The sequence below is a fragment of the Poecilia reticulata genome, chromosome 21, assembly GCF_904066995.2.
Source record: "Poecilia reticulata chromosome 21, P_reticulata-male-v2, whole genome shotgun sequence".
In the NCBI taxonomy this organism is placed as follows: domain Eukaryota; kingdom Metazoa; phylum Chordata; class Actinopteri; order Cyprinodontiformes; family Poeciliidae; genus Poecilia; species Poecilia reticulata.
The window spans coordinates 1894824-1912602 of record NC_088850.1 but is presented as its reverse complement, the minus strand read 5'-3'; the positions used below and the strand labels follow the sequence as shown (position 1 = coordinate 1912602).

The 17779-nt window shown below is 42.1% G+C and overlaps 1 protein-coding gene across 2 annotated transcripts in view; it reads left to right on the top strand.

The window, feature by feature from the left end:
• tiam2b (TIAM Rac1 associated GEF 2b) overlaps positions 1–17750 on the top strand; it is a 45744-nt gene extending 27994 nt beyond the window's left edge. For both annotated transcript variants that reach the window (XM_017302352.2, XM_081602724.1), the window contains exons 9-27: positions 1159–1344; positions 2328–2459; positions 4494–4556; positions 6081–6146; positions 6352–6430; positions 7050–7139; positions 7892–8101; positions 8423–8484; positions 11382–11570; positions 11674–11742; positions 11815–11940; positions 12608–12716; positions 12801–12980; positions 14370–14488; positions 14568–14676; positions 14748–14803; positions 14888–14978; positions 15053–15140; positions 15405–17750. In XM_017302352.2, coding sequence (XP_017157841.2) covers positions 1159–1344; positions 2328–2459; positions 4494–4556; positions 6081–6146; positions 6352–6430; positions 7050–7139; positions 7892–8101; positions 8423–8484; positions 11382–11570; positions 11674–11742; positions 11815–11940; positions 12608–12716; positions 12801–12980; positions 14370–14488; positions 14568–14676; positions 14748–14803; positions 14888–14978; positions 15053–15140; positions 15405–15927 — 2547 coding nt within the window. In that variant the 3' untranslated portion in view covers positions 15928–17750. The remainder of the gene's footprint in view (positions 1–1158; positions 1345–2327; positions 2460–4493; positions 4557–6080; positions 6147–6351; positions 6431–7049; positions 7140–7891; positions 8102–8422; positions 8485–11381; positions 11571–11673; positions 11743–11814; positions 11941–12607; positions 12717–12800; positions 12981–14369; positions 14489–14567; positions 14677–14747; positions 14804–14887; positions 14979–15052; positions 15141–15404) is intronic.
• The last annotated feature ends 29 nt before the right edge of the window (positions 17751–17779 follow it).

Sequence of the window (17779 nt, the reverse complement as noted above, 5' to 3'; positions counted from 1 at the left end):
TCAGGAACCGGGCCGCTCCGATCCAACAGAGCTGCAGAAGTGCAGCAGCAGGCATCCTGCTCTGAGTCAGAGGCGAAACTTCAGAACGGATTATGTAACGGCAGGAAAATGTCTCAGCGTGAGTCAACGCCTCGTCCAGATGTGTTGGACGGCTGCAGCAACCAGCAATGATGAAGCTTTTTATGTTTTAGCAACATTAGCTCTGAAAGAGCTGGAGCGGTGGCTTTATTTTGAAAATCCAACAGACACAAAAAGTAGCCAGTCGCTGGTTGCTACGGTGATTCCCTCCTTTTCCCAAAGGACTGGAGGGAAATCATTAAAATGTTTTCTGAGATGTGAAGGGGAGTTGGTTGGTTCAGTTCTTAGTTTTATATATAGTTTTTATATAATCCTTCTGTTAAAAAACTAACAGAAGGTTAGATTTTTGCATTAGGTGCATATGTTCATAATTTCTATTGCACCTCAGTGTGACAGTAGGCGCATATGTTCAATAAAAATTATGTATGCAATCAATAGAGCTGGGACTATTTGATTAGAGTCCCAGCTGTAGCGTTCACATATTTAATCTAGTTACAAATATGCAACATGTCCCTTGTGCATCAGATTTATGGGTGTACCAGAAACGCATGAATACAAAGTTCTGGCAGGAACTTTAGTACGTAAAAATTAAAGGTAATTATTTGTGTTAAAAGGTTTTTAACACAAATCAATTCATCAAATCAATTAATCACAATTAAGCTAAAGTCCTGGTTTCTTCGCATGTTTATTCCAGGTATAAACTCTTATAATGTCACTTGTGCGTCAGATTTATGGGCGTACCAGAAACATGTAAATATAAAGGTTCCAGATCAGCGCTTTTGTTTTGTAAAAAGAAAAGAAAAGGAAAACATTGTAAAAGATTTACGTGTTACAATCAATGTAATTAATTAATAGAAATTAACTCTTCAAATGATAATTTGGGTAATTATCATTTTCTGTACTTTTCAGCAACACAAACTGAAATATATGGTCACAAATTTCCTCCTTTCCACTTAAGAAAGTTGCAGGTTTAACATTATTGGTGTAAGAATGAAAGTGGAAAGTTTCACTGTGGGGTAAATCTGATCCCAGCGGATCTGAACCTGTCAGAACTTTAACTGGACCTGTGATGCTGCTCAGATCCAGCAGTGGGAGCAGAACCTGGAGAAGCTGAACCTGGACCTGTTCCGGCTCCGGTGTTACCAGTCCAGCCTGCAGGGCTCTGAGCTGCCCAACCCAAAGAGCCTCCTGGCCGTGGCCAGCCGCCCCTCCAAAGCCGCACTGGGAAGACTGGGAGTCTTTTCCGTCTCCTCCTTCCACGCTCTGGTAGGAAGCTGCTAACACATGACTTTTATTCTGAAAAGCTTGGAAGGAAATACTACTTCATTCCTCTCTTGTTGTCAAAAACTGACTTGTCCTTCCTTTGCTTCCTTGCTTCATTCCCTTTTTGTGTCCTTCCTGCCATCCTTCTGTCCTACCTCGTTTTCTTTCTCATGTCCTCCAGCCTTCTTTCCCTCCTCTTATTCCTTTCTTTCCTCTTCTTCACTTTCCTTTCTCAATTTTCCTTCCTTTCCTTTGTCTCCTTCCGTTTTCCTTTCTTTGCCTTCATTCCTTTTATTCCTGTCGTTCTTTCCTTTCTTTCCTTCCTTCTTTTTAATTTTTTCTTGTCCTCCCTTCTTTCCTTCTTTCCAGATGTTTCAATTCATATTTTGTAAAATCACATTAAGAAACGATAAATCCTTTATTTAGGAGTCTGGTACAGTTTGGGTTTAATCCTCCAGGTGTGTGAGCCTGTTCAGGTGTGTGTGAGCCTGTTCAGGTGTGAGCCTGTTCAGTTGTGTGTGAGCCTGTTCATGTGTGTGTGAGCCTGTTCAGGTGTGTGTGAGCCTGTTCAGGTGTGTGTGAACCTGTTCAGGTGTGTGTGAACCTGTTCAGGTGTGTGTGAACCTGTGAACCTGTTCAGTTGTGTGTGAACCTGTGAACCTGTTCAGGTGTGTGTGAACCTGTTCAGGTGTGTGTGAACCTGTTCAGGTGTGTGTGAACCTGTTCAGTTGTGTGTGAACCTGTGAGCCTGTTCAGTTGTGTGTGTGCGTGTTCAGGTGTGTGTGAACCTGTTCAGTTGTGTGTGAACCTGTGAACCTGTTCAGTTGTGTGTGAACCTGTTCGTGTGTGTGTGTGCGTGTTCAGTTGTGTGTGAACCTGTGAACCGGTTCATGTGTGTGTGAACCTGTTCATGTGTGTGTGAACCTGTTCAGTTGTGTGTGAACTGAACAGGTCCAAACACATTCGCTGTGTGTTTGGACCTGCAGGTGTGCAGTCGTGAGGACGGGACGCTGCGGCGGCGCTGCAGGTCTGTGTCTGGAGGCCGGAGGAGAGGCCTGCCGTCCTCCCTGAAGGCTCTATCCAAACCCATCCAGGACGGGAAACTCTCGGACCACCAGGTGAGCGCCGCAGACTCAGCGCCGCAGACTCAGCGCCGCAGACTCAGCGCCGCTCCGCTTCCCTAAAAAGGTCAAAACATCGTGAAAACCCGGCGCTCCTCCGTACGGCCGGGGCTCCCACCGCTCCTCGTAAACACTCGGCTATTTTTAGTTCTGGGAGTCTGGGATCCAGATTCCAGCGGATAAATCTTCTCCGGGTTTGTTCTGGCTCGCATCCAGGCGCTGCAACGCGTGCGCTGCGTTCACACTCCTCCTGATCCGAACAAACATTTTAACTAAAAATCCACCAGATAGACACAAACCTGCAGTTTCTGTTAAAGTTTAAGTTTTTTATTGAAAGAAAAAAACTGATTTGGAAACATTTTCTTTTGCCTGTTTTTGTTATTTTTGTTACTTTTACGAATTACTATCATTTTGGTACTTAAAATCCCAAAATTTGCACTTTATATTTTGGTTCATCTCTACATTATATTATGTAATTTTTAAATATTTAATGATTGATCATTTGATCCATTGTTGCCTTTTAACAAAAACCTTTTTACTGTTGAGTAATTTTTTTGGACAGCTACTTTTTACTTGAGTTAAAATATGTTAAAGAAGTGCTTCTGTCACCTTGTGGCTTCTGACCCACCTCTGTTTAAATAATCTGACTGGAATGGACCAATCAGAGAGCAGAAAATAAAAACATGGGAAATTATGTTTCCAGATTTCATTCGCTGAGCAGTTTAGAGTTTTTCTAAGTGAAAAAACATTAAGAGGTTTTTGAAAATCTTCTGTTGAGTATTCATTACCTAATCAATATATAGATAATCACAATACAATACAATATTAATGCTGCAACTAAAAACTAGTCAAACTATAAAAAACTACTACTATAACTAAATCTAAACTAAAACTCAACAATAACATACTAATAACTGAGAAAAACTAGCAAACACAATCTAAAAACTAACTAAAAATAACTGAATTAGACAAACAAAATGTGACAAAGAAATTAAACTATGATAAATTGCTGACACCCCAGTAGGAATCCAGTTGCTGCCTGGAGAAACAAGTAAAAGCTTCTAGAGGAAGTTCTGCAGCGACAGACGGACAAACAGCCGGTTTCTCAGGTCAGACTGAGCGGCTGGAGTTTCCCGGCTTACAGATCTGAGGAACATGTGGAGCCGATCGCAGCTGCAGGAGATAAACATCTGGTCTGAGTCACTTCCTGGAGCACAGCGCCCTCACCAGGCTGCTGGAGTACTGCAGCCTGGTGGGTTAGGAACAGGTCAGGAGCGAATAGGTCCCACAAACATTTACATATTTCAGTCTGGTCGTTTCAGAATGAGCTGTTTTAGGGCTTCTTGTCACTTTAAATCTAAATAAGCTGCTGCTGGAAAATGAATGCAAACAGATGCACAATTACGCAATTGTGCATCTTTGAAAAGCAGAAGTGGTGCCTCCTGCACAACCAACAAAAATGCAGCAAGTGGTTTCTGGGTGGTAAGTCGTCTTTTCCAGCAGCCATTGTCCAGAGCAGACAGCTGTAAAACCAGCTGACTAAACATGCTGGAGCTCAAGTTGGGTTGCTAGGTTACGGCGAAGTGTGACTCAACAATTGGGAGGTTTTTTAAATGGCTCAGTTACCAGATACCAAATAATTTTGTTTTGTTTTTAATCTCTTGGGCTGTTTTTAGAAGCAGTAGAGACCCAAATGAAGAACAAAAACATGCAAAAAGTGAATTTTGCAAATCAGGGCCCCTTTAACTCGTAGTCAGTCCACAGAATAAAAAAATTCTTAATGGATAAATGCTGGATGTTAGTTTTTATGTTTTCATAAATATCCCAGAGTGTTTTTACATGAGTAAAACTAAAATTTATGATGATGGTATGTTCTCTCTGTTGCCTGATTGATTCTGAAACCTGTAATTTCTGCTCAGACCCTCATGTTTCACCCTTAATTCAGCCATTTTAAATCCAGTTTAATTACAGACTCTGGAGGTCTGAGCTGAGTTTGTGCTGAGTTGGGCTTTCTGTGTGTTTCTGTTCCAGGTTCTCCATCGTCACGTCTCGGCGCCGTCTGCTCAGTCCGTTCCTGCTGTCTGCTTTTCAGAAGTAAGGTTTCCACCGTCTCAACCATGAAACATAATATCAGAAATGACCAACTGGAGCCAAACATTTCTAGTCTATAAATCTGTAACTCTTCATTGGGTTGAGCTTGGGAAAACCATTTCAGAACCAGTTTGGATTTGTGTTTTTCTTAATCCTAAGTAGCTGTAGGCCGTGTCCACACGTAGCCAGACCTTTATAAAACAAATATCTTCACTTTGTTGTTCAAAAAATAATATCATAAACACATGATTGTCTTCAGAAAAGTTTTTATCCACATGAATCGTCAGAAATACGTCATTGAGTGTTGTTTTAAACATGCCAGACCAACAGGGGGCAGTGTAGCGCACAGCTAAACCCGTCAGCCAATCAGATTGCTTCAAAATAACCAACTTCCTGTTAAGAATTAAACCTGGCATCAGGTTGAGCAGATTGAACTACTTTTTATTAGAACACAAAGTCAATAAAACATTAAACTTGTTGATTGGAAATCATTTCAAAGTAATTAATATTAGTCCATTATTTGTCACAGACTCTAAATCTGAACCATGAACAAACATAAACTCAAATATGGAGTTTTCTGAAATCTCCACTTTGGTCAAAGTTTTTATAATTAATTGTTTTTATTTATATTAAATGAAGCTAAATTCAGCCACTATGTGTCAGTAACAAATGAGATGTAGCTTTCGAACCCAACAAACTCCAGTCCGCTTGCCTGGAAAGTCCGGTTCGTTTGGGGAGGTGTGAACACGTAATGGACCAAAGAAGCAAACTCTGGTCCAGACCTCAGTCTGGCTTCGGTTGAAGTGAACTCTGGTGGGATTTATATGAGCACTTGGTGGAAGTAAAATAAAATAAAAAAAGACAGTCATGTTCAGTTTATTATTGTTAAATGTGTTTTCCAGCTGTTTGCATGTGCACAACGTTGCCCTAACGCCTCCTATCCTATTGTTTCCACTGTGACATCGATTTTTCAGCCTGTTTTGTTTTCTTACACGTCACATCACAGAGTACAACCGTTTTCTTTAACTCTTAATCACGTTGTGGTTCTTCTGAAGGTTTCTGAGTAGAACCAGATCAGCTGTCTTCAGTTTGTCCTTCGTGGATCCAGAGTTTAGTAAATAAAGATGGACAAAGGGAGGAGGGCTGGTCTGGAAAGCTAATGTTTGTGGAGCTGTGCAGCTGTCTGAGAGCAGCCTGCTGCTCTGTGGACACACAGGAGGCGTTGGAGGATTAAAAGCTTGCAGGGCCTTTTATTTTCCCAGAATTCCTTTGTCCCTACTCAGTGTTTGAGGTGACTCCCCCGCCTCCTCCTGTTTCTCCACATGACCTCCACCTCTCTCTCCTTGAGCCCCACCACCTCATTTTGGCTCCTCCATATTCCTTCTGCTGCTTTCTTTCTCTTCCTCCGCCATTTTGCCAAAAATGGTGGATTTTTTTCACATTTAATTTCTGTTCATTTAATTGATTAGATCATAATCTAAAATGGTTAATAAGCATTAACCATTTTGTTTCTGTTTTGGCCTTCAGACTGTGTCCTGCGTGTCCAAACACAGTGAGGTGCTGCCCTCTGTAGGACATGTGGCAGAACTGCAGGTGGGTTTGGAGTCCGGTTTGAAAATGTGCCTTTTTGCTTTTCTATTTCCTATTTAATCATTTTCCTAAAATAATGGCCAAAGGTCTTTGAAAATCTCTTTCGGGGAAAAAAATCACCACTTTTTTATATGATAATTTGAAGGATTTTTCAGTTAAAATAATAATTATGCTGAGATCATTAACCATCTACTGATTTGCACTTCAGCTGAGTGAGGAGCGTCTTCCTTCAGCTGCTGGAGTTTTCAGCCTGAACGTCTGCCGACCAAACGCAGACCAGGACTTTGGTGAGAAAAACACTCCAGACATTTCCTGAGTGTGTTTGTTAGTGAATGAAACTCTGAGATTCAAAATTTGAGAATTTGCTACAAAAAAGTTGAAATGCTTTGCTGCTGAAATGTGCTATACAAATACATTTTGATTTTGAAATTTAAAAAAACTCAGAAATTTTGAGATTCAGTTCAAATATTTTATTGAAAAAATCTTGTAAATGTCTGAGCTTGAAGTCAAAAATTTCCTAGAAAAAAATCTGAAATTTTCTACACTTTTGTTGACTTTCAAAACGCAAAAAAAACAGGACTTTTTAAACTAAAGAAATGCCATTTATCAATGTTTCCTAGCAAAGTTTTTTGTCAAAACGTTTCCTACTTTAATAGCTCAACATTTTTCATGTTTTGTTCTAGAAACTTTCTGATATTAATCTAAAATTTCTGAGTATTTGGCGGGAATTTGCTCCCTTTTCTTCTATCTATTTGCCCCAATTCGCCGTTGTACAAACTGCAGCTTGAGATGTTTAATTTTTTTAATTTATCCAAATGTCTTAATAAAGCTGTTGAATTTGGGTAAATATGTTGAAAAATAATCTAAATATTTATCTATTTTGTCTCTCATGTGGCGTAACGGCAGGTTTTGCGGTGACGGGTCACGTGGACGGAGCGGGTAAAAGTCACGTGTTCGTCAGTGAGGTCGATCCGCTGGGCCTGTCGGCCAGAGGAGGTAAAACAATGCTGAGGTCCTCCAGCAGAGGGCGCCCTTTACCCGGCTGCCACTCATATTCAGAGTTTAATCTGCTACATTTTTTAGCTTCTTAGTTGATTCAGAAAGTGATGAAACGGTGATTTAAATGTAAGAATAAAAAGAAACTAAGAAATATTTTACTTGCGACCCCAGTTTATTTTCAGTTTGAAAGTTATTTTTTAGGTTTGGATAAGTAAGGAAAAATTTAATATTTGTATGTCCAGACTTTATTTTTATTTTATGGCATTTTTAAATGATGACAAAAAAAAATCTCACACCTGACCACTGGATGCAGACGGTTTACACACAGAGCCAATCAATCAGTTTAAGAAAAACTTCTATCAGAGTATCATCTCTGATCTGGACAATCAGAAATTTTCAGATTATTTTTTAAAATTTTCAAGAAAAAACTAAATAAATTTTTAAAAATCTACTAAAAACTTTTTTTGAGATTAATCTAAAAAATTTCTAAATGTTTGGCTTTAGGAAATTTTCTCAGTTTCAAAAGTTGAAAATTTATGACTTGAAACTCAGAAAATTTCAATTTTTTTCTAGAAAATTTCTGAGATTAATCTGAAAATTTCAGAGTTTTTGTCATAAATCTGCTTCTTTTTAGTGACCCTGATATGCCGTCGTACTTTTCAAAACTTCATCGCTGCAAACAAACAGTTAGATGAATCCGTCAACACAATTAAATGTCATGATTATTTCTAATCTTTTTCTGGCTTCAGGCCTGCTGGCCGGAGACGAGGTGCTGGCCGTGAACGGGTCGGCCGTGTCCGGACTGGACCTGGATCACCTCCAGACTCTCTTCAGACACCAGAATCTCCGCCTGCTGCTGAGGAGAGACGAGCTGCCTGACCCGGAGGAGCCCAGCATCACATGGCCTGACCCCTCTGACCTCTGGGTCAAGCAGTCCGACCTGCACACCTGGACCTCAGGTAACGCAGCAGAACTCTGGCAGAGATTAGCAGTGACACAGTGTCAGAACCAGCAGTTCAGATGAATGTTAGAACCTTTTAAAACAACAAAACAAATTACCTGAATGCTGAATTTAATTAACAATTCATGTCACTGTAACAGAAAAGTGCGCTTGACTCGATATTCATCTTAATTAAGTAATTTTTACTTAATTTTACACCTGAGTTGTTTTTTGTTGTGCAATGTCAGATTTCAGAGCTGGATTGTTTATTTTGACATATTTTTGATGAGTTTTAGGTGAGAAATAAAGCCGTTTTTTTAACTTCCTGTTTGTTTTTCAGATGCTGCGCCCCCTGCTGGTAGTGACCCGTCTTTGGCGCTCACGCTGGAATCACCTGAACAGGTGAGCTTCGATCTGTAAACTATTTGAATCAGCTGCCAGCGATTATTCTGATGATTAATCGGATAAAAATTTGGCTCATTCTACGGGTTTTAACTGACTCAAAGGAAAAGAGAAATCCTACAATCACTCAAATCTGACGCCATTCATTTTTGTTTACATTTTATGAAGAAGGAAGTTGACCTCAGAGTCTTCTTCAGAGGTTTTTGGGTATATTCTTCCTTGTTGCAGCGCCACCCCAGGCCAGGAGGGGAACAGGTGTTTCAAAGTGTTTGGTTTGTTTGATACAAAACAGCTGGAAATGGAACAAATGTTGCAACAGGAAATTACCAGGTAGTTCAAAGAGTTCAGTTTCCAGTTAAATTTTGCTTTTCTTGTCCATAATTTCTGAATTTAAGCTCAGATCTCTGGGAAGAAAAGCAAATTTAGCCAATAATTTCCCACGATGAACTCTAGAGGTTTATAGATTCTGACTAAAACATTTGCTGATGCAGCATCTAAACTGCTTCACCCCAAACTTCATCTTCTCCCTGAGCGGAAACCGACTCTTCCCTATTTTACCCACAATCCCCCCTGCCTCCCAGTGTGAGTCACATGACCTGCAGCCGGCCCGGTAATCTGGGTTTACGCCGTCAGGAGTGTTTGTGAAGTTGCAGCAGACTAATCCTCCTGCAGGAGCTGCTGAGTGTTTGTGAGTAGCTGGGTTGATCCCAGAGGCGACCCCTGACCCCTCACCATGGGCGCCCTGTGCTGGGTGCTGCCGCTGGAGGAGGACGCAGACACCCTGGAGGACGGCGAGGGGGTCGGGCTGCTGGACGAGGCGACCTGCTGTCTGGGCCGGCGAGCTCCAAACGGCTTCGCTCTGCTGGTAAACGATCGATCTTTGATTGGTTGATCTCATTAGATCGGACTGAACTCTGGAAACTGCAGAAACCAAATCAGATTCAGGTGGAGCCAACTGGTTCACTGACTCTCAACCAGAAAACACCAGCCATATGGAAAACCTATTATCGGAAGATGTAGAGAAATTTGATGTGATTTGGTGCAGAAAAGGGCGACAGACATACGGGACCTTAAACATGTCAAACTTTATTGCATTTTGTTGTTTTACAACCAAAAGTTTCAATGTATTTTATTGAGATTTTATGACAAAACAACACAAAGTAGAGCAAAGATGTAAGGGGAAAATAAAAGTTATAGTTAGTTTAATAGTTTTGGCACGAAAATCTGGAAAGTGTGGCATGCATTTATATACAACATCCTTCTTTTGTAAAACCAAAATACAACTGATAAATAAATAGTCCTTCTGTGTGCAATTTAGTCTTGACTCCAAACACCTGGTCTTCATGAAAAAGAAGCAAGAAAAAATGCTACAGCAAAAATCTGGGAGGATGTCATGTATGGAGCTACATTAGGGCCGTAAAGATTTTTTTTTTTAACTGAAGACAAAAAAAGAATCTGAAACTGAAAAAGAAGTTAAAATATATTTTTCAGATTAAAAGGTTTTTTCACAATTCATGTTGGATATTGGGGGGCGGTGGGAGGGGGGGGGGTGGAATCATAATTGATAGTTAATCACTAGTCAAAATATATCAAAGAGAAATGAGAAAAAAGAAATGCCTTCAAAACATCATCAATATTTTATGCTTCTGTGATTTGTTTTCAAAATAAAATGCTTCACTGTTATAAGCTACTTGCGTCAACACATGACGAAAATCTCAATGGAAAAAATATGATGGCATCAAACTTGTGCAGCCCTTTCAGTCTGTTTTTTCCCTGACCGCATCCAATTCCAAAAACTCTTCAGGAAAAGTGGCTTTGGAGGTTTGTGGAGTTTTTCTTCACTTGCAAAATACTTTTTCAGTTTCATTTTATGGCACTAATTTAGCTCCATAGAAATGGAATACTGTGATTTCAGTGCTTTTCCTTGTTTGTTTACTGTAAATTATCTGTGGAAAAGAATACAAACAGCATCAGAGGACTGACGGATCTGATGATCTGAGCTGCTGGGCTGTTTAGCATCGTTTCTTTTCCAGCTTTCCTCCAGCCGTTAATGAGCGTTTATGTTCAAGGTTGGGTTTCATTTTGGTTCTTTTGTCCTGCAGATCAGATGTTTTCACACCAGATTTAGGAACTTTTCTGAGGAAGCTTCCTGAGTGGGATCACAGATTCCTGGAGAGAGGTCTCCTTCCTGGCAGTGAAAGCGCTCCGGCTCGTCCTTGGTTGTTATTAAAAGCTCGGCGGAGCGACCGGGCCGCCGGCCGTTTAATAGAAACTGACAGACCAGATTATGATGATGAACGAGGTGCAGAAGCTGCTTTCCGTCCAGCTCTGGTTCGAAGGTTTTACTTCCTTTCTTCTCTACTCAGTGTCTGAATCACTGAAATGTTCATCCAGGCTTGAGTGGAGGTTCCTGGTTTCTGGGGTTTATGGTAAAATGTGCCCTCTGCCCTAAAGGTGGCGCTGTGGAAAACACGTCCTCTAACTGCATTTATGTGAAAGCTGAATGTCAAAACTTAACAAAACGTGCAGTTTATTCTGAAAAAAATAATATAAATGTTGCCAGGAATATTTAATTTGCCCAAAACCTTTAATTGTTTATTCCAGATTTGTGGTGCATAGAAGCTGAATGCAGCTTCTCAGCACTTGGCTTGATGAAGCAAATGACTCAAAGAACCAGTTTCATGTTTTCTGGTCTTTTTAAAATGTAAATACTCATAAAGACTCTTTATGATTTTAACCTTCTTGAACCGGTGTCTACAGGCCGGAACATCTTTATCCGACATGCTGTAAGCCTGGAGTTGTGGCTTCATCCAGGATAATAACACATGTAAATTATTTGTGGATGAAATGTATCTAATTGGTCGTCATCGCTGGGTTCCTCTATTCTCTCCTTCCAGAACACGGACCGGGTTTTCTCCCTGTACCACACCTTCCCAGAAAGTAAAACGTCGGACTTTGACGTTCCCAGAAACCCGTACGTCAGAGAGGAGAGTCTGCATCCGCCAAGCCCCGCCCACCTGAGCGTCTGTCAGCGGCTACGGAAAGTCATCCAGGAGCTGGTCGACACGGAGAAGTCCTACGTCAAGGTGGGAATTTACAGGTTTTAAAAGACGCCCCATGTTGCTGTGAAGGATTTAATTTTCATTTTTATGTCTTTTCCTAATTTCATTCTAATTTTGTTCCCGTCAGGATCTGGTTTGTCTTTTTGAAATCTACCTGACGCCGCTCCAGACCGAGACGTTCCTCAGTAAAGATGAGGTGAAAACGGAGGACACGGAGGTTTTGTTGTTAGTTTTCAGGTTCTGGTTCTGAAGGTGTCGTCTCCCTCAGATGGAGGCGCTGTTCGGCAGTCTGCCGGAGATGTTGGACTTCCAGAGAGTTTTCCTCCAAACGCTGGAGGAGAGAATCGCTTCCTGTCCAGAGTTCAGCAGCTTGGAAACTCCTGAGCAGTTTAAGGTTGATTGTCACCTGATTTCCTCCTCAAATTTACTTTAAAAATGCATATTTTCATTTAAAATGTATGGAAGAATTAAAGGATTTTAAAGGATGTAATATGCAAAATTCACATTTTGCATGTTTTTCTGCTTCCATTTGGCTTCCTACTGCTTTCTGAGTGTTTAAAAAAAAAAAAAAGAATAAAATATCTATTTGTTTGGCAATAAGTTCATGTATTTTGGTATCTGGAAAATTGTCCATTTCAAACAAATTACAGGTACTGCTCCTCACCTCCATGCCTACAATCTCATGCTACGCTCCAGCACATTTGGTCAGCTGGTTTTACCGCTCTATGTGCTGCACAATGGCTGGTGCAAAAGATAACATACCATCCAGAAACCACTTTCTACTTTTTTGTTGGCTGTGCAGGAGGCTCCACTTCTGCTTTTCAAAGATTTACAGCTGTATATTTGCACATCTTTTTGCAGCCATTTTCACGTGAGTTTAAACGCTGAGTCGGAGGATGTGGCCAGCAGCAACAGCTTAGTTGGAGTTAAAGTAACAGAGACACTAAAACAGGTCAACCTGGAACTGAGCAGACTGAAACTGAAACCTCATTATCTAAGAATGATTTGGTGCTAAAAATGTAATATAGCATAGCATAGTTTTTATACTGATTTTCCTTCAGATGCTCCTCTTCTCGTTGGGTGGATCCTTTCTTTATTACGCCGACCACTTCAAGCTCTACAGCGGCTTCTGTGCCAACCACATCAAAGTCCAGAAGGTTCTGGAGAGAGGTGACCATCCAACATTCACTGTTTCTGTCTGATCTGATCAAACACGAGAGCTGGACAAACCTAACAGCTGCTTCTGCGATGCAGCGAAAACAGACGCAGCCTTCAAGCACTTCCTGGAGACGAGGAATCCGACCAATCAGCACTCGTCTTCTCTGGAGTCGTACCTGATCAAACCTGTTCAGAGGGTCCTGAAGTATCCACTGCTGCTGAGGGAGCTGGTGTCTCTGACTGATGCTGAGAGCCCCGAACACACACACCTGACAGGTAACACACGCACCTGACGGGTAACACACACACCTGACGGGTAACACACTCACCTGACAGGTAACACACACACCTGACAGGTAACACACACACCTGACAGGTAACACACACACCTGACAGGTAACACACTCACCTGACAGGTAACACACACATCGGTCAGGTAACATATGCACCTGACAGGTAACACACTCACCTGACATGTAACACACACACCTGACAGGTAACACATGCACCTGACAGGTAACACACACCTGACAGGTAACACACTCACCTGACAGGTAACACACACCTGACAGGTAACACACACCTGACAGGTAACACACTCACCTGACAGGTAACACACTCACCTGACAGGTAACACACACCTGACAGGTAACACACTCACCTGACAGGTAACACACACATCGGTCAGGTAACATATGCACCTGACAGGTAACACACACCTGACAGGTAACACACTCACCTGACAGGTAACACACTCACCTGACAGGTAACACACACCTGACAGGTAACACACACACCTGACAGGTAACACACACACACCTGATAGGAAACACACACATCTGACAGGTAACACACACACCTGATAGGAAACACACACACCTGACAGGTAACACACACATTGGTCAGGTAACACACACCCGACAGGTAACACACACCTGACAGGTAACACACTCACCCGACAGGTAACACACTCACTTGACAGGTAACACACACACCCGACAGGTAACACACACACCTGACAGGTAACACACACACCCGACAGGTAACACACACACCCGACAGGTAACACACACACCCGACAGGTAACACACACACCTGACAGGTAACACACACACCTGACAGGTAACGCACACACCCAACAGGTAACACACACACCCGACAGGTAACACACACATCTGACAGGTAACACACTCACCCAACAGGTTACACACACACCCGACAGGTAACACACTCACCCAACAGGTTACACACACACCCGACAGGTAACACACACACCCGACAGGTAACACACTCACCCGACAGGTAACACACACATCTGTCAGGTAACACACACACCCGACAGGTAACGCACACACCTGACAGGTAACACACACACCTGACAGGTAACACACACATCTGTCAGATAACACACACATCGGTCAGATAACACACACACCCGACAGGTAACACACACACCCGACAGGTAACACACACACCTGACAGGTAACACACACATCGGTCAGATAACACACACGCCTGACAGGTAACACACTCACTCAACAGGTAACACACACACCCGACAGGTAACACACCCGACAGGTAACACACTCACCCGACAGGTAACACACACCTGACAGGTAAAGGCACATATTCTCAGTGCCTGCACTTCCTCTTCTGTCCACTCAGAGGCGCTGAGAGCGATGGAGAAGGTAGCGAGTCACATCAACGAGATGCAGAAGATCTATGAGGATTATGGCAGCGTGTTTGACCAGCTGGCAGCCGAGCAGAGCGGCGCTGACAAGCAGGTAAACAACCAACCAGGTGAACGTTCCGAGGAGCCATCGGACCTGCTGGACGGTGTGACATCATCCCGCCTCCCCACAGGTCACAGAGATCTCGATGGGGGAGTTCCTGGTCCACTCGCCGGTGGTCTGGCTGAACCCTCTGCCGTGTCTGCGGCGGCTGAGGAAGGAGCCTCAGCTCACGCTGTTCGGTTGGTTCAAACTCTTCTGCAGCTTAGTTTCTGTCTGGAGTCGGTAATTAACGTCACTGCTGCCTCCTCAGTGTTCAAGCGAGCCGTCATCCTGGTTCACCGTGAGAACAAGCTGAAGAAGAGAATGGTCGGTTCTGTTCCACTCTGGTTTAGATCTCAAAACCCAACGGAGTTAGAACTTGATGTTTTTTTTATTTGTGTCCTGCGTCAGACGAGCTCCCGTTCAGCCGATCTGGACCCCTTCAGGTTCCGCTGGTTGATCCCAGTTTCAGCGCTTCAGGTCCGACCGGCCAACATCCCAGGTCAGTGGGCCGACAGAGGCAGGAGTGTTGGTGGAAACCGGGCCGTTCGGTTGAATGACTCGGTGTGTCTGCAGGTTCAGAGGACCCGTGTGTGTGGGAGCTGGTTCACAGCAGGTCGGAGGTCGAGGGTCGACCAGAGACGGTCTTCCAGCTGTGCAGCAGGTACCAACTTTATAGGGAACAACTGGAGAATGGGTTAGTCCAGAACCAGGACTGGATCAGGGGTTTATTTCTGTTGAGGGAAGGTGATGGTAGCGGCTGGATTGATTTCCACACTAATGAATACCGAGACAGCAGATGAAGGTCTTCCAGGCCAGTCCATTCTCTAGGAACCCTGAACAGAACCTGTCCAGAACCTTTAGTCCAACGGAAAACTGAGCCTCTAGAGAAGAACCGGGATCGATGACTCTGCTGTTTGTGTTTCAGCGATCTGGAGGCGAAGGCCGCTTTGCTCCGCGCTCTCAGCTCCCTCCTCAAAGACCGAGCTGCTAGCGGCTCCCTGAGGAGAACCCGGCCGTCGGCCGCCCAGAAGAGCGCCACCTGGAGGAGGCGGCCCAGACCCGGTTGCTCCGACCGCCAGAGAACCGCCCCTCATCCGCCGGCGGAGCGCTGCGGCGCCCTGGAGGAAACCTGCTCCGAGCCGCCGCTGCCGAGCCACGCCGGCTCCTCCGGGACGAGGCCCAGACTCTGCTCCCTGACCGGAGAGCTGGAGGCGCAGCTGCAGCGCCTCAACGTCTCCGAGGAGGACCAAGGAGCGGCGCAGCGCCTGGACGAGGAGAAGAATCGGACCTCCAGTCTGCGGCGGGGAGCAGCCGGCGACAGACTGGACTTCAGCAGCTTTGTGGGGAGAGACTTCAGCGTCCAGAGCATGACGTCCATGATCAACGAAGACTGTTTCTACGACTCGGCGCAGGCGGTCCAAACGGACAGCATCAACCTGGGGACTTGAACCTTCGTCTCTGTCTTCTGATTGGACCTGAGGGACGTTGGAGCCTCCACCTTCTTCAAATTAAATGTTTGTGCTACAAAATCTCAGTCTTATAAAATATTTTTGGTCTAGTTTCTGGAGCAGGTAAATTAGTAAATTAGACCAAAGTTTGTTTGTAACATTTTGTATTCTTGTCGTGTTTTTGCAGCAAAAACTCTAATTTATCATTTTAAAGATGTGAATAAATGTTTCCAGGGGTCATCAAAGGTCAACCAGCCACCACATATTTACAAAATTAAGCAGGTTTGGTGTCAATATTTTACCAGCACAAATAGAACAATTAGTTTCTATCAGTTTTGTTTGATTTTGTTAATCAAACTAAATCAAGTTGATCTATGGAAACTTTTATTTTTAAAAATCTTAAAAATTACAACAACACAAACAAAACATTTTTATCGACATCGTATTTTGTAGTATTTTGTAAATGTGGACTGTCTGATTGACCTTTAATGACCTCTGGAAATATTTAGTCAGATGTTTAGAATCTTAAACTCACTCAGGTCCTGATTGGCTGCTTCAGAAACACCTGATTAAACCAGCAGATGTTTCCAGATGCTGAAGCTCAACGAGGAAGTTCATTTAAACCGGATCTGATTCTGGAGTTTCTTTCCTTCAATGTGGAAAAATAATGAGACAATTTTAAATAACAAAAAAGTTTTATAGGGAAAAAAACTCAGAGAAAACAGAAAATACAGATTTTAAGCTGAATTTCTTTAATCTTTTCATCAATGAAACAGAAACTGTCTAAAAACTGATGTCACTGGTTTCACCTCCAATTTACAAACATTAACATTTTTTCTCAGATGACAAAAGTATATTTAGTCAAAATTTGATTTATAGTTCGTAAAATATCACTATATTTTTCAGACGTTTTTGTAAGTTATTAACTTTAGTCAGTTTTTTCATGTAAAATAATTTATTCATGAAATATTTATGTTTAGTTTTGTCAAAAACTGACTTTAAAATTTTAATGTTTTATGGAAATATTTCCGGTATTTTTCTCTGATAATTTTTGTATTAATTTAAAGGGTGGAAATCACGATTTTTATACGTTTTCTGTACTTTATTTAAATAAATTTCATGAACTGTTGTCTGGGAGCAGAACCTTTGAGATCCAACAAACCGGCACCAGCAGAAAATCTAAAACCGAATAAATAATGATTTTTGATACGAAAACACATAAACCAGAAGGGATTTTCTTTTCCCTCAAAGACAAACTGGAAACCATGGAAACATTTCTGTCTTTTACTCAGATTTATTTATTTTTTTATTCTGGAAGGAGGAGATTTAATAAGAGACGAAGTTGATCTTCAGTTTGTCGAGTTTATAAAGATCCGAAGAGAAGCCTGGTCATTGGAAAACTTTGATTTTCCATTTTTATATCACGTAAATGTCTGAACAGAATCACCAAGTGAAACCAGCCGAATGTTGATGTTTGGATCCTGAATTTTTTATTTTATTTTATAAATTGTAAATATCTCTCTGTGTACAGCTTAAGCTCCAGTTGTAAATATTTTTATTTGACAAAAGCAGTTTCTGGATAAAAGTCCAGAGCCGCTGCTTCATATTAAAGCCTTTCGTGCGTCTGTTACCATCTCTATTTATATTGGTTTTTTATATTGTTTATTTTTATTGAAGGGCAACTGTTTCATTATGAAATGAAAAACTGTCGAAGTTTTTGGTAATTTATTTTCTTAAATATTTGTATTCTTCTGTAAATGATGAGGTGCTGTTAAACACTGATAAAATGCAGAATATTTCATAAAACTGATTTTTGATGCCAACATTTCTCAATGTCTCATTTATTGTTTTG